The 14132-nt window shown below is 36.8% G+C and overlaps 1 protein-coding gene across 1 annotated transcript; it reads right to left on the minus strand.

Moving 5' to 3' along the window:
• Positions 1 to 2852: 2852 nt before the first annotated feature.
• Positions 2853 to 3546, minus strand: LOC112836080 (calmodulin-1-like). The gene has a single exon (XM_025887755.2). The coding sequence runs from the start codon at positions 3516 to 3518 to the stop codon at positions 3069 to 3071; it is 450 nt and encodes a 149-aa protein (XP_025743540.1). The 5' UTR covers positions 3519 to 3546; the 3' UTR covers positions 2853 to 3068.
• Positions 3547 to 14132: the final 10586 nt, after the last annotated feature.

Consider the following 14132-nt stretch of genomic DNA (forward strand, 5'->3'; position numbering starts at 1 on the left):
AGGAGTTTTACTTACTTTACACCCCTGTTGCACCACTTACTAGCTATGTGATCTTGGGTAGTTGAGCCAACATCTTTGAATGTACATTTCTCATGAACTTCAATGGATTATTATTATCAGCCTTAGTGACCTCAGAGGATTATTTTGGGAATTACAAGGAGATTATATTTGTAAAAGTGCTTCATAAATTTTAACATTACATATAAAAATATGTTATTTTGCCTGTAACTCTAAGAAGAGAACATGATGTGGTATAAAGATCACAAGTCTAGAAGGATTCTTATTAACCATGAAACCTTCAATTAGCTGTTAGTCTCTTGATTTTCAGTTCCTATGTTCTGGGTATTTCCTATGTCTCCTATCATATCCTGTGCCATTATAGATATCTCACTGCAATTTGGCCACTCTGGCATTGGTCCAGTTCATCCAAGATACTGAGCAATCTTGCCTCAGGATCTTTGCCCACAGTCTTCATTGGCCTGGAAAACTTTTTCTACTATTCCCATTCTTGGGGTTTTAGCTTCAATGTCATTTTAACAGAGTAGCATTCATTGGCTATCTGATTTAAAGGAGATTTCTCCCCAGTCCTCCACCATTATATACTCTCCCTACCTTGCTCTAGGGTTTATCATTCCCAAGTTTTTAGTTGAGAAGCACCTACATCTTTGAAAAAAAAATCTTAACTGTAAATACGATGACTGTCAATTATTTAGTTCTTATAATGTGGTTTATTTCTCATTCATGAAAACCCCACTCGACTGGGGTTTTCATGAATGAGAAATAAAATTTTATGTGTCAATCCACCGAGATCTTAGTGTTTTTTTTTTTTTATTGTTGATGTTATGGTAGTTATTACTTGCCCTGACTAGCACAACTACAGAAGCCATATTTTTAACTACTCAGTTATATTGTGTCCTTCAGGAAATTAGAAGGTGAGAAATGGGCTTCAATTCATTAAAGGTGCTTTGCACTGTGGAAATATTTGTGATGTCATCTTATTTTCAATATTTTAATAGGGCTCAGAAAATACTCATTGTTGTGAACAAGCAAATTTGACTAAATTGATACACTTTATGTAACTCCAGGTTTTACAACAATATTTAAAAGCCTTATCATCTTAGCTTTGTCCCTTCATTCAAAAATATTGGAGGAAAAGTGTATAGACTACACTTAAGTAATCTGAGAAAAGCAGTACAAGAAAAGAGGTGTCTTAACATAATACATATTTTCCTTCTGTTCTTGCCTGGATCAATGATAGGCTGTCTGAAGGTAGTCCATATTCCACTTTCACCAACCCCTCTTTTTTATATAGAAAAGATAATAGTTGCCTAAAGAAAATTCTACCTCACATTTGCTGTGTTTCACAAGGCATCTTTGTTCCTTAAGAGATAAGGCTGAATTCCTTCTACAACTATATAGATACATATATTTTTAGAGAGACAGGAAAATGAGAAACAGAAATTCATGCTTACATTTTGGCTATCAGAGATAGATTAAGTGAAATCAGAGGGGTTTTTAATTAAAAATTACCTCTGTGCCACATAACAGCACATGCCACTTTTTAATTCTGCAGTTCTTGTGGAGTGTTGCAATAAATCTAATTTGTCACATTTTTACCCAAAAGAAAGCCCAGAGAGGTTGACTCACTTCGTAAAGAGAGCAGAGTTGATTAGTGGCACAAGTATAGTGCAAGCTCAAGGAAATGACAAATGCTGCTGGAAAATTCTGGAACCTCTGTTGTCTTACAAACGGACTCCCAACTGAGCCATGTGCCTATGAAGTAAAGTTGTTCAGATTATCATTGGTATTATAGCTCAATTAGTGTTCCTTTATTTTGTTTCTTCTGTCTTGGAAAATGTGAGGACTAAACAAGATAACACACCCTGTCTAACAGAATGCCTGGCTCTGTGGAGATAGACACCTAATGGCAGTCCTTTCTCCTCATACTCTCTCACCATTGTTATTTCTTTTTTTAGGAAAAAAAAAAAACTGTAATTCTCTTCTCTCTTGATTTTCCAATAATAGCAAGTCCAATTTCTTTCATACTTTTGGTATTTAGGGCTATTCATTCCTTTACACAGAACAGTTGGGATATATTCTTCTCCTTCTACTTGCTTCCACCTACATCATTTTATTTTCTCTTCACAACCTGTGACTAGGTCTTTTACTAATTCCATTTTAGAGGAGAGAAACAAATCTAAAGAAGTAAAATGACTTGTTCTCGGCCATAAAATAAGTGACTAGGCTAGGAATAAAATCCAGAAATTAAGATTTTTATTCTTTTGAATTCTAATGAACTAACTAGATTAAGGAGTTCCTCAGCCTACATCATCCACTGAAAACATACTGAGGTACCTTTTGCAGTCAAATGCACAAGTACATAAGTGGAGTCTTGACATGTGCTTGTGTGATTGGTCTTATTCTCTTGTGCCTCTTTATCACAAGACATTTTTTTGGGTAAATTATAAATTTTTTATTGGAAAACAAATATACAACTTGGAATGGATTTGAGGCAAATTGTGCCATAAGCAGATTTTCTTTAAGTGGCTAAACAAAGTTTAAAAAGCAAGTAACAATAAAAGAAAATGTTTCTGGTATAGGACCAGCAGTACAAAAAAATAGTGTACGAGTACCTGGATAATACACTCGTTTTGCAATAGTGCAACTTTTAAGTACATATTGTTGACTGTCCATAGTCCACACAGAGTTACAACTCCACACTTCAACAACAACATGCTGACAGTTCCTAAAGAAAACTACTTTAAAAAAAGGCATAACCCAGATGTTCCCTCATTTGACCAACTCCATCTAAGTTTAGATGTGCAGAAGGGCTTAGATATATCCAGAGTAAGCCACATGCAACATGGTACTTGATCGATTTTCTAAAATAAGGTTTCAGGACAATGACAGTAAGATAAGGGAAGAAAACATGGAGGAATGAAGTCCTAATTACTATACATGCATATTTTTTGACAGCAGGGGGGAACCTTTTACAGATAAGTTACAAACAAAGAAAAGGCAAATAAACAATTTTGTACAAGAAATTTAACACATTCTGTACAATGTCTTCACTTTGCTGTCATCATTTGTACAAACTCTTCATAGTTTACTTGGCCATCACCATCAATATCTGCTTCCCTGATCATTTCATCAACCTCTTCATCTGTTAACTTCTCTCCCAGGTTTGTCATCACATGGCAAAGCTCTGCTGCACTAATATAGCCATTACCATCCTTATCAAACACACGGAATGCTTCTCTAATTTCTTCTTCACTGTCTGTGTCTTTCATTTTTCTTGCCATCATTGTCAGAAATTCCGGGAAGTCAATTGTGCCATTACCATCAGCATCTACTTCATTAATCATGTCCTGTAACTCTGCTTCTGTGGGATTTTGCCCAAGAGACCTCATTACAGTTCCCAATTCCTTTGTTGTTATAGTTCCATCACCATCCTTGTCAAATAGTGAAAAAGCTTCTTTGAATTCTGCAATCTGCTCTTCAGTCAGTTGGTCAGCCATGCTGCAAGCGCTATCGGTTTCCAAGAAGCGACCACACAAACACTCAGCTCTCTCATCCCACTCGGACTAATTCTATCACAAGACTTTTTTATAAGAAACTATTGCCCCTTTAGTCTGGGCTCTACAAAGAGCATGCATGGAACAGACCTGAACTAATCCTTAGAGAGAAACCAAGGCCAGCTCACTTACCTCCATCTTGAAGGAGACTTGCCCACTTGCACACAACCAGGAACACCCATTCTGCTGAGCTACATATGGGTGAATAAGAATAGATGGTTGCTGTTTTAAGCCACTGAGTTTTGAGTGATTTATAACCTAATATTAGTTGACCACACACCCACGCACATGCGCACATACACACTCATACACACACACACACAAACACAAGTCACTGTCCTGGCAAGTGTCAACAGTGAATAAGCTTTGGATAATTAGAGAGAAAGGCTGCAATGCTAACAGACCAGGAATGCTAAATTCAGGATCTTCAATATGATCTAATATATAATAAATTTAGGAGTCTCTGTCTCTCAGGATTATCTCAGTTTTAAGCTGTAGAATAAGCCTTAAACAATCTGGTGTAGCAAAGATAGTACATAAGACAGAACAGCTCAGAAGGGTCTCTGGTTCCCAAGAGAACTTCATCAGTGATGGAGAGATACCAACCAAATTAATCTAACAGTTCTGCTTCTTCTGATAACATTTAATCCTCGGGCTGCACATAATGAGCCCTTTGAATTTCCAAGCTATTTTTTCTGGAATACCACAATTTTGAGTCTCACAAACCTCAATCACCAACCCCCATGGAAATGTGAAAGTCTTTTCCCAGCACTCTCTGAAAAATGTTAAGATTCAGTCTGATTAGATAGACCTGAGTCACATGCCCACATCTCTAAAACTGTGAACTGTTGTAATTGGCTTAATCCTGAAGCTAAATCCTGAAGTTTCCCATGTGACTAATCCCATTCACATCATCTGGGCAGAAAACAGGAGATGATCATGCCACCATGCCTGTTAGCCTTTTCACTTAAACTCCACATAACATGAAGAGAAAAATAATCCATCGAAATGTATGATTGACTCCTGACAAGGAATGGCTTGAAGAGGAAAGAGGTGTTAGTTAAGATCACTGTGGGTTTGCACAGCTTTGAGTATTTTCTAGTTTTAACAAGTTCCACAGCATTTTGCAAACACTTTGATGTAATTGAAGACCATGATGCAGACTTTTCAGGAAGTCCAGACCGTTGTTTTGACCATTATTCCCATTTGAAAAGATGAAATATCCATGCCATCCCAAAGGCCTCCACGCTAAAGCTGAGTTGTTGTCTGGATGATTTACATGTGGATAACAGTCAGCCAAACAATATGACATACTACTCACTGAAGGCGTGCCAAAAGCTGAGCGGGCTCTTCCTCTGGGTTCTATGGAAATTAAACATAAAAATGAAGAGTGAACCACATAAAATAAATTACCTTTAGAATAATTATTTTAAAAAAAGAAAAAAATAAGGCCAGACTTATATCTTAGTCATCAAATATCGTACATATGAAAACTTTAAAAACACTAGTATCCTTTGATACAACTGATACTTAGTGAGCCCAAACTATATGTTCAAGTGTGTACTAAGTGCTCCATATCATTAAATCCTCATAAATATAATATCATTATTTTCATTTTCCATGAGCAACTAGTCAATTCTTGTGGCCCTTAAGTGGTAGAACCAAGATTGAATCCCTATTGTCTCGTATCAGTCTGCATGCCCCAAGAACATGCTATTGCCAAAGAGGCACAGACTATTACCACAGAATAAAGTAATAAACTATGCAGAATGAATTTAATCTCCAAATGCTTCTAAACAGCATATTTTGATCTGAGTTTTGAAAACAAAAATTGATATGGGTTTAGGTGAAACGGAGAGGAAAACTGTAATAGGCCATTTTAATACCCTGAAACTATCAATTTCTCCAAATTCTCTAGTATCTTTATTAAAAAAAAAAAAAATCCATGGGGCTCCTGGGTGGCTCAGTCAGTTAAGCATCCAACTCTTGATTTAAGCTCAGGTCATGATCTCAGAGTCATGAGATTCAGCCCTGTGCTGGGATCCACTCTCAGTATGGAGTCTGCTTGAGATTCTCTCTCCCTATCCCTCTACCCAACCCCACTCATACTCTTTCTCTCTCTCTAAAGAAATAAAATATTTAAAAGTGATAATAATAGTAATAATCCACTTAGGTGTATGTTTGGCATGGTAAGGCCTTGTGCACTATTGCTTAATACTTGTTTGTTGAATAAAAGTGACATTCAAAATGGGCTAAGCCGTTTATTAGAAACTTAATTTTTTGTAATCTACCTGGTATGGGAATAGCCTAATTCTTAAAATTAAAGGAACTTTGAATTTTTTCGTAAAATTTAAATTTTGATGAGTTTATGTTACTTAAAATGATTAGGATCTAAAAGCTACTCACAAGCTTCTGTTAAACAAAGCTATTTTATTGTTGAAGGCTCAAAACCATATAGCTATAATTTTTAGTACATAAAAGGAGCTTTATTAATGATAAGATGACAATAAATATATTTTTATTTATAAATGATTTTAAAATAATCATTGTGTATACTCGTACATTTAAACTACATAAATTCAGTATTTCAACAGTATTTCAACATTTTTTATTTCTCTTTCTACTGATTAAAATGTGAAAGTAAGGGTGTCTGGGTGGCTCAGTTTGTTGGGTATCTGCCTTCAGCTCAGGTCATGATCCCAGGGTCTTGGGATCGAGGCCACATCAGGCTCCCTGCTCCGTGTGGAGCCTGCTTCTTCCTCTCCCTCTGCCTGCCACTCTCCCTGCTTGTGCTCTCTCTTTTTGTGTCAAATAAATAAAATAAATAAATGAATAAAATCTTTATAAAATGTGAAAGTGCATTGAGACCACTCTATGGGAATCTGTGTATGTATATTGTCATTGGTTGTAGGGTTTTTGTTGTTATTGTTATTTTGCATTTTACATAGTATTGGTTAACAGACAAAAGTGTATTTGCAGCATTTGATTTTACACTAAAAATAATTTCTTAATGTCTTGCCCCCTCCTCTTTCTCTCTTTTACTTCTATCAGAATAATTTGGAAACTCTGATTTTCCTCCTGGCTTCAAGTTCAATCTTTTTGTTGTTGTTGATAATCCCAGCATTTTATACATTACTTTCAGAAAAAGATCTTTGATACAAATGCACAACAGGCTCCTTAATTCTGATGGACAGACCTGGTGCTATTTTTCTCCCCACCAACTCAGTTCTCGTCTTATCCATGAAATTGCTTTGCTATGCATTTTATTAGGCTCGAAGTCTTAATACTCTTTCTCCTGCTGAGAAATGAAGAGGATATAGGTCTCTGGATAAACTTATCTGCTGGGAAGGGAACACAGATATGTAATCTCCTAACTGGCCTCATATCATTTGGCTGTGCTCTGCACAAATGCATCTGAAGATATTTATCAGACTCTTAAGCTGAGATCTTCATGAAAGCAGGCTGCCTCCCCTAGATTCACATAACTGGGTTTATATCCTCTAACCCAAGGGTGACTTTTGAGTATTAAATCAGACCTATGGGTTAAAAGAGAAGTGGCCTTAAAATAGTTTAGATGTACTGTGAATGGCAGAAAGGTGAGCAGTGCAGAGGGAGAGGAACGTCTGTACAACGCTTCCTGCTGTAAAAGATCCTACCTTGAACTTGCTGATCGAGAAGAAATAATACAGTGCCTTGCAAATAAACCATGCTGATGGATGTCTTCTGCTAGAACAGAGTTCACTGTATTTACTCTCTTTCTGTTTGATGTCAGCATCTTAGCACTCAGCATGAACTCTACAACAGCTAACTGTCGAAATAAGTTATTTCTAGTCGATAATGAATGCTTCCCAAACATGTTATTATTGAAAATAACAGGTTCCAAATGTGTGACCGTATGGTATACAATTCATTTTCTTCTTCTGTAAGAATTGGATTTTCTTGTCATTAGAGCTGAATTGTGTGTCGACACTGTGCTAAGTTAGAACATCCAGAATCCAGACCAAAGGTAAAAGTTGCGTTGGAAGATTATACTAACAATTGCAATTGAACAAGTGGCTTACAATCTGCAAAGAGCTTTTGGAGTACTCTTTTTGAAATGTCTTGTTCCTCTCTAAGGAAATAACATACATATTTGTATTTCCGTTTTAGTAAAGGGTGGATTTAAGCATGGGGAATTGAAGTGACTTGCCCAACACCATCACAAAACTAGTAATTGAGAACGCTGAGCCTCAGATCCTGAGTGTTTCCTTCCAGATCTAATGTTCATTCTTTTCTTATTCTAAAAGTAAAATATAATTATCTGGATTTACTTGTCTATTTTTAACAATAGAAAAGAAGAAGCACAAAGACCCATAATGGGAGAGTGACTAAAAACAGCTCAGAGAACGTTAGCGACTACGTCTCACTTGTTAGGTTACATGGATAGTTATGGAGTGTTGTAAAAAGGATTCAAGCAAATTTCTGGCCTGTTCTTGAAATCATATTTCAAGGTATACATTGAAGAGTCAAATCATTTTGAAAGATCTCTTTTTAGGTCCTTTCGCGTGTTCTTTTTTTACCCTGAAATATCATCCTAAACAATAGAACTGACCATGCTCAATAGATTCTTGTCGGCATACACACGTTCCATTGTTTTAGGAGCAGATGCTGATAAACAAATGGATCATTTCTCCCTCCCTCCCTCCCGGCTTTCCTTCCCTCTCATCCCTTCTTATCTTTCTTCCTTCTTTCCTTTCACACTTATTCATTCAGTACCTAATATTAACCTAGGCACAATAATAATACTTACTGTTTTTGACTTTCAGTTGCCTATTTGAGATTATTCCACTATATCACTTAAGGAGTTATTTCCCCTGCTTCATTTTAATAGAATATTGAAGAAACTTTTTCCTGAAATGTTATGCCTGCAACCAGGCTGGAATGAGTGATAGCAATAACCACCCATTCTTACATGCATCAGATTTGCCTCCTGTAAGAGCGTCTGCATTTGGCATAACACTGGGTTTCAGTTAGGCTGTGATGATCAAAATAGCATCACGCGATGGGGAAAATATGGTGATGACAAATAACGAAATCATTACAGCGAATCTGCAGTTCCATTCCACTAACTGGTTGCACCCAGTTTAGCAAGGAAATTATAGGTTCGCTTTTTCAGGATAGATGCTCCTGGAAATAGAAAAGATGTTTGTAAACAGAATGCTGTTACCTTCCAAGTAAGGGAGTTTGCTCTTTAAGCATGCTTTGCTTTAAAAAAAGGAAAAAAGAAGAAGAAAAAAAAAAAGAAAAAAGTGGAAATGGTCAAACTACTCCATTAATTGATATTTTATGTAAATCTTTATGTTCAAGGTCTTAACATTTTATGGAAGAAACTGAATTATGTTTCTCCATTATCACCCCATTTAATCTTTACAACAAGGTGGGAATGAGGTCTGTTGTCATTGTTATGCCTGAGTGGAGACTTTCAGGGATTCCCTCACCCGTTAGGAATTCTGTGCCTTTTGGCTTTGGGTTTTCATAACAAGCACTTAGTGGTAGATAACATGATGGCTCACTAGTCCTCTCTCCTTGCTATTTAAAGATACATCAGGGCACCTTGGTGGCTCAGTCGGTTAAATGTCAGACTCTTGATTTTTGGCCCAGGTCATTATTTCAGGGTTGTGAGACTGAGCCCCACATGGGCCTGGCTCTGGGCATGGACCCTGCTTAGGATTCTTTCTCTCCCTCTCCCTCGGCTACTCTCCCCTTCCCCCTCTAAAAAAAGTAATAAATAATAATAATAATAAAAATAATAATGCATCTATTCACTTCACCATGTGACTCTACAGGACTGCCTACAGTGAAGTGAGTGCTTTTTCCTGCCCCAGGGATGCTGGGTTTGGCTGGTGATTTACTTTGGGCATTGAATGTTCTTAGCAAATGGAATTCCAGCAGAAGCTTAAATGTACATGAATGTTTCCACTTCTGGTGCATCTGGCATCCACAATGAGAAGAGCACACACCACATTGTTAAAGGTCCCAGGATGGAGCAACACTTGAGAAGACCTAAATTAAATCCATCACCTATAGCAAAGCTGGGTTGAGGCCAGCCAAGCTCCAACGAACAACATGTAATTTACAGATTCATTAGTGCTCTCTCTGCCCCTTCTTCTTGAGAAGCAAATCCACTGGAAAGATCCCCAGCTAAATCTCAATTACAAAAGAACTCTTATACATGATGCTGATGACACAGGCATTGAGACCAAATGGCTCCATTATGATTCCAAATAAGGAGAGTGAATAATTTGGGATTTTAGTTGCTTCAATTTGTTTTAAAAAGAATAGTGGCCACCGAGGAACGAATAGTAATAAAGTATTCACAATCCAAGTATTTTAACTTCTCTATTGTTGTCAGCCAAGGTTCTCAAGTTATTTTCAGATCAAACTTATCTGTTGAATGAATTGGAACAGAAAAGACAGACCTTGCTTTTAATGAAATATCTTGGTTTTCCTCTTTATTATTATTAAACTTATTTTAGAAGATAGACATTATTACTGAATTTGTTATTTATTGATTACTACTATTTTTTTCCAAATGTATTAAAGCAGTCTTGTTTACAAAATAAGTTATTCAAAATAAAAACAAAACTAGAGTCATTAATGTAGCTTTTTTTGTGAATCATTTTATTTAGGTTAATTCATCTTCACAATGCTTTTCAGATTTCTTGCTGAAGACAGGAAGGTTTTCCTACATATTACCTCTTCCAATCTCAAATGGAAGTTTTGGCACTCTGATGGCATTAATGTGTCAGGTACAATTAAGTTGAAAATTCTCTGAGGACGAATGGCTTCCACAAAGCAGGTGGGGAACCCTTGTGATAATATTTCTTGAGGCGGACTTCATGGCAGTCCCTATTAAGGTGCTTTGAAAAGCTCGATTAGCCATGCCTAGGCAAACAGGCAGATCCTTTAGTACCCTCTGGGTAGTTCTACTTTATATTGGTAAATTTTTTTTAAATGTACAGTTTTTTTTTCCTTTTAGCGTTTTGTGTGTGAGCATGTGCATGTGTGTATATGTACAGTACATTAGACAGGAAGAATAGACTTACCATATGTGTACCAGTTAAAAATAATGATAGAAACATCCAAGCCAGCCTAACAAACGGAGGAGGACGGATAGCCCTGCAGCCCTCTCAATCCCTTCATTCTACAGAGTCCTGGAGAACACAATAGTGATACTATTTGGACCCAGATTTTAAGGAACAAAGACTGCCACTATAGCTCAGCTGATTCTTAGAGCTTCCTCCCAGAAAGAAAAAATGAAAAGAAAAGAAAAAGGAGACATAAGATATAAGAGGTCACCACATGTTGGGTCAAAGAGGAAATCAGAGAAGAGAATATAAAGAAAGGAATGACAGTGAAATTTTGAAGAGTAAAATAAAGAATATTGTTATCAAATCAGTGTGTGTGTGTGTGTGTGTGTGTGTGTGTGTGTGCGAGAGACAGAGAGAGAAGAAAAATGTTTGAAACATCTTTTTGTTCTAAATGTTAGAAATTTCTCCAAGTTTGTATCACTATTAATTCTAAACACTGACTTATTAACGTTTTTCTTCTGTTATGCAGTTGTGCTTTTTTTACCTTCCAAATGTATGCTAATCAGTGAAAGGTGATAGTATTTTACCATTGCATATTGTTAACCTCCTGTACCAGGCCTTTATTTATTGTGTTTTACCACCTTATTTATTCCTTTTACTGCACTAATGTGCTTTGATGATAAAAGCAAAGAAATACATGTAAAGATAACGAGCTTCTGGTCAAAGGTGAAAAATGCATGCGATATTCTTCTTCTTACCTGACACGGTGATGGTCAACGTTATATTAATTAGATCTTATTATACAATCAGACTCTATTATTTACATCAAAACAAGATTATATAAGACGTTTAAAAAAAATGGCACATCTTTGCACTTATTCTGGGCCACAGGACATTTTTGCTTTAGAAATCCAATTCGAAACGCAATCCGCGAGATGAGCAGTTTACTGATTTCAATGGAGGCTTCAGGCAACTACTTGTTAACTTAAAACGTGACCATTCGCTTGGATATTTTTGAAGACATTTTCTCTCTATGCTACGGAACTTTTACCTGCCAACATTTTATCAACATGTTTTCAATGGGAAATTTATTTCACACTTTCTCATAACAATACCTCAGTAGCCCATATGTCTCCAATTTGATAAGTCAGAATGTGCTGCCTGTGTATGGCTATGATAAGGGGAAAATCCCAAAATGCCAGTTTGGACTTTTTCTTCCTTGTGTACTGAAGACAGTATTTTTCCTTATCATCACTTACTGGGTATTATAGGTCTAATTGTAGAATGAAGCTTAGCGTAGGGAAATTCGCTTCAATTAGAGACCCTCAGAGCCATCCTATCCTTGCCATCGAAGTGTTTAATTAGCTAAATAATAAAAATTAAGATGCTTAAATTTCTTAGCAAAAGGCCTTTGTTTTTCAGAAATTATTGAGATTAGATTAAATGAATATGGTTCTTTGCTGCTGGGTCAGTGGGAAGGAAACTTGAGCTCAGGTCCAGGGTTCTGCTCTTCTTTGGCTGTTTGATTTTAATCAAATCATTTCACCTCCCTGAGTTTCATTTCCTTCCTGCAAAGTCATGCTCCTCACACCTGTTTTAGGTAACTCCAGCCATCTATGAATCAGAGAGGTGAAAATCAGGTGGTATATTTAGCTTTAACTTCAGTACATCCAAAGAGCAGATGAGTAATAGATTTCATTTCATTTCATCCTTCCAATCAACCCAAGCTGTAGCTGGTAAATGACAAAATAAGGATTCAAGTTTGATTGCCTCTACTATTTCCTCCCTTCTTGACTTGAATTACAATTTACTGCCAACAAATGAGACAAAGATAATATGTCTTTAAGATCATCAGGAAGAAAATTCTGGGCAAATGTCAGCTGGCACTCTTCTACCTTCAACTCCAAATCATCTATTTCTTCAGAACCAAAAGGGCTACACAGACATCTAAACCAATGTATATATCTATATGTGCCTATTTATTAGAAAATAAAACCCAACAACATCTCAGGCTTTTTTCTAGTCTTCTCCTTTTTTGTATTTCTATAATGTCTAACAGTGAAAACCCTGGATCACATTATAATCAATATTTGTATTTATTATTTGATCATTTTCCATATTTGTTCTATGTTACTAATCTCCCAGCCAAGCCAGCCACCTCTTTCCATGGCCTCTGCACTCATTCTAAACTGCTTTCTAGGCTATCAGATGGCTCCTTCATGGGCACCTCCCTCTCCATTTACCTCCCACTGGCCTCCTTGGCCACTGGCCACACAAGCAAATCCTTATGGTTCACCTAGCACTGTCCCAATTCCTTCCTCCAGGCACACTTTTGACCTTTCACCACCCCCCTCCCTTACTGCACTGCTTTCTTAGCCACCAAGAATGCGGATGCTTCTAGATGACCTTCCCCATCTCCTGCTCTCCTGCCTGTCTGCCACCCTCCTCTCCTGCCCCACTACCTGCGTTCATGGTCACTGACACACAGGTCCCTCCTTGAAGAGGAGGAAAGGAAAGGTTGAAGGATAATAAGAGAGGGAGGATGGAAGTAAAGGAAAGAAAGAAAAACAGAGAAGAGCGGAGGGTGGGTGGGGGAAGGGTGGGTGGGGGAAGAAGAGAGGGAAAAGGGTGGAAAGAGGGAAGGGAAGAACTTACAAAGACTGTAGAGAAGACCAGGGAAGAGAATGACAGAGAAGGGGAAAAGGAAGGTGAGAATAGACTCGTAAAAATCACAAATGAACCAGAAGAGACGACTCAAGATACGGAACATAAATATTCAAGCACTGGCCTTGCTGTAAATGTAGAAATTGCTGTTTATTCATGTAAACTTTCCTGAGGCTTCTCATCACACTTAGACTATGAACCATTTGAACTATGACTATGAACTATTTGGGCTGACAGTAGTCTCAATATATTTATTGATTTGCTTAATGTAATCATCTCCCAACCATGCCAGCTGTCTTACCCAACAAAAATCAATGTTAACAACTTTAAAAAAAAGTATGTTGTTTTCATGTTTATGTAATCATATGCAAGTATATCTGTAGACACACACACATATATTCACACACCCTTAAATATAAGAAATTTTGGGATTACTTTGCTTTATAAAAGTATGATTCTAATATATAAACAATGCCATTCCTTTATTCTTACTCAATTTTATTTATGGGTGTGCTAGATTTCATTTAAGAAGGACTTTATCAATCCACATTTATAAGAGGATATGTACCTCACACCCATAGCTGCAATAATTATCCTTCATTTTACTTACTAATTTGATGAGCATAATGTGATGGCTCATTGTTACCTTAATTTGTGTTTCCAAATTGTGAATTTAAGCATTTACAAAATATATATGGGCCATCAATTGCTCTTCAGTGAATTGTCTATTCATGTGCTCTGCCCATTAGATAATTGGAATAATGTCTTTTTGCTTAATTTGTTAAGAGCAATAGAAATGTAATAGATAGTACTTCTTTTTGTC

The sequence above is a fragment of the Callorhinus ursinus genome, unplaced genomic scaffold (genome assembly GCF_003265705.2).
Source record: "Callorhinus ursinus isolate GAN/ISIS: 27379988/994484 unplaced genomic scaffold, GSC_fseal_2.0 scaffold4, whole genome shotgun sequence".
Classification (NCBI taxonomy): Eukaryota; Metazoa; Chordata; class Mammalia; order Carnivora; family Otariidae; genus Callorhinus; species Callorhinus ursinus.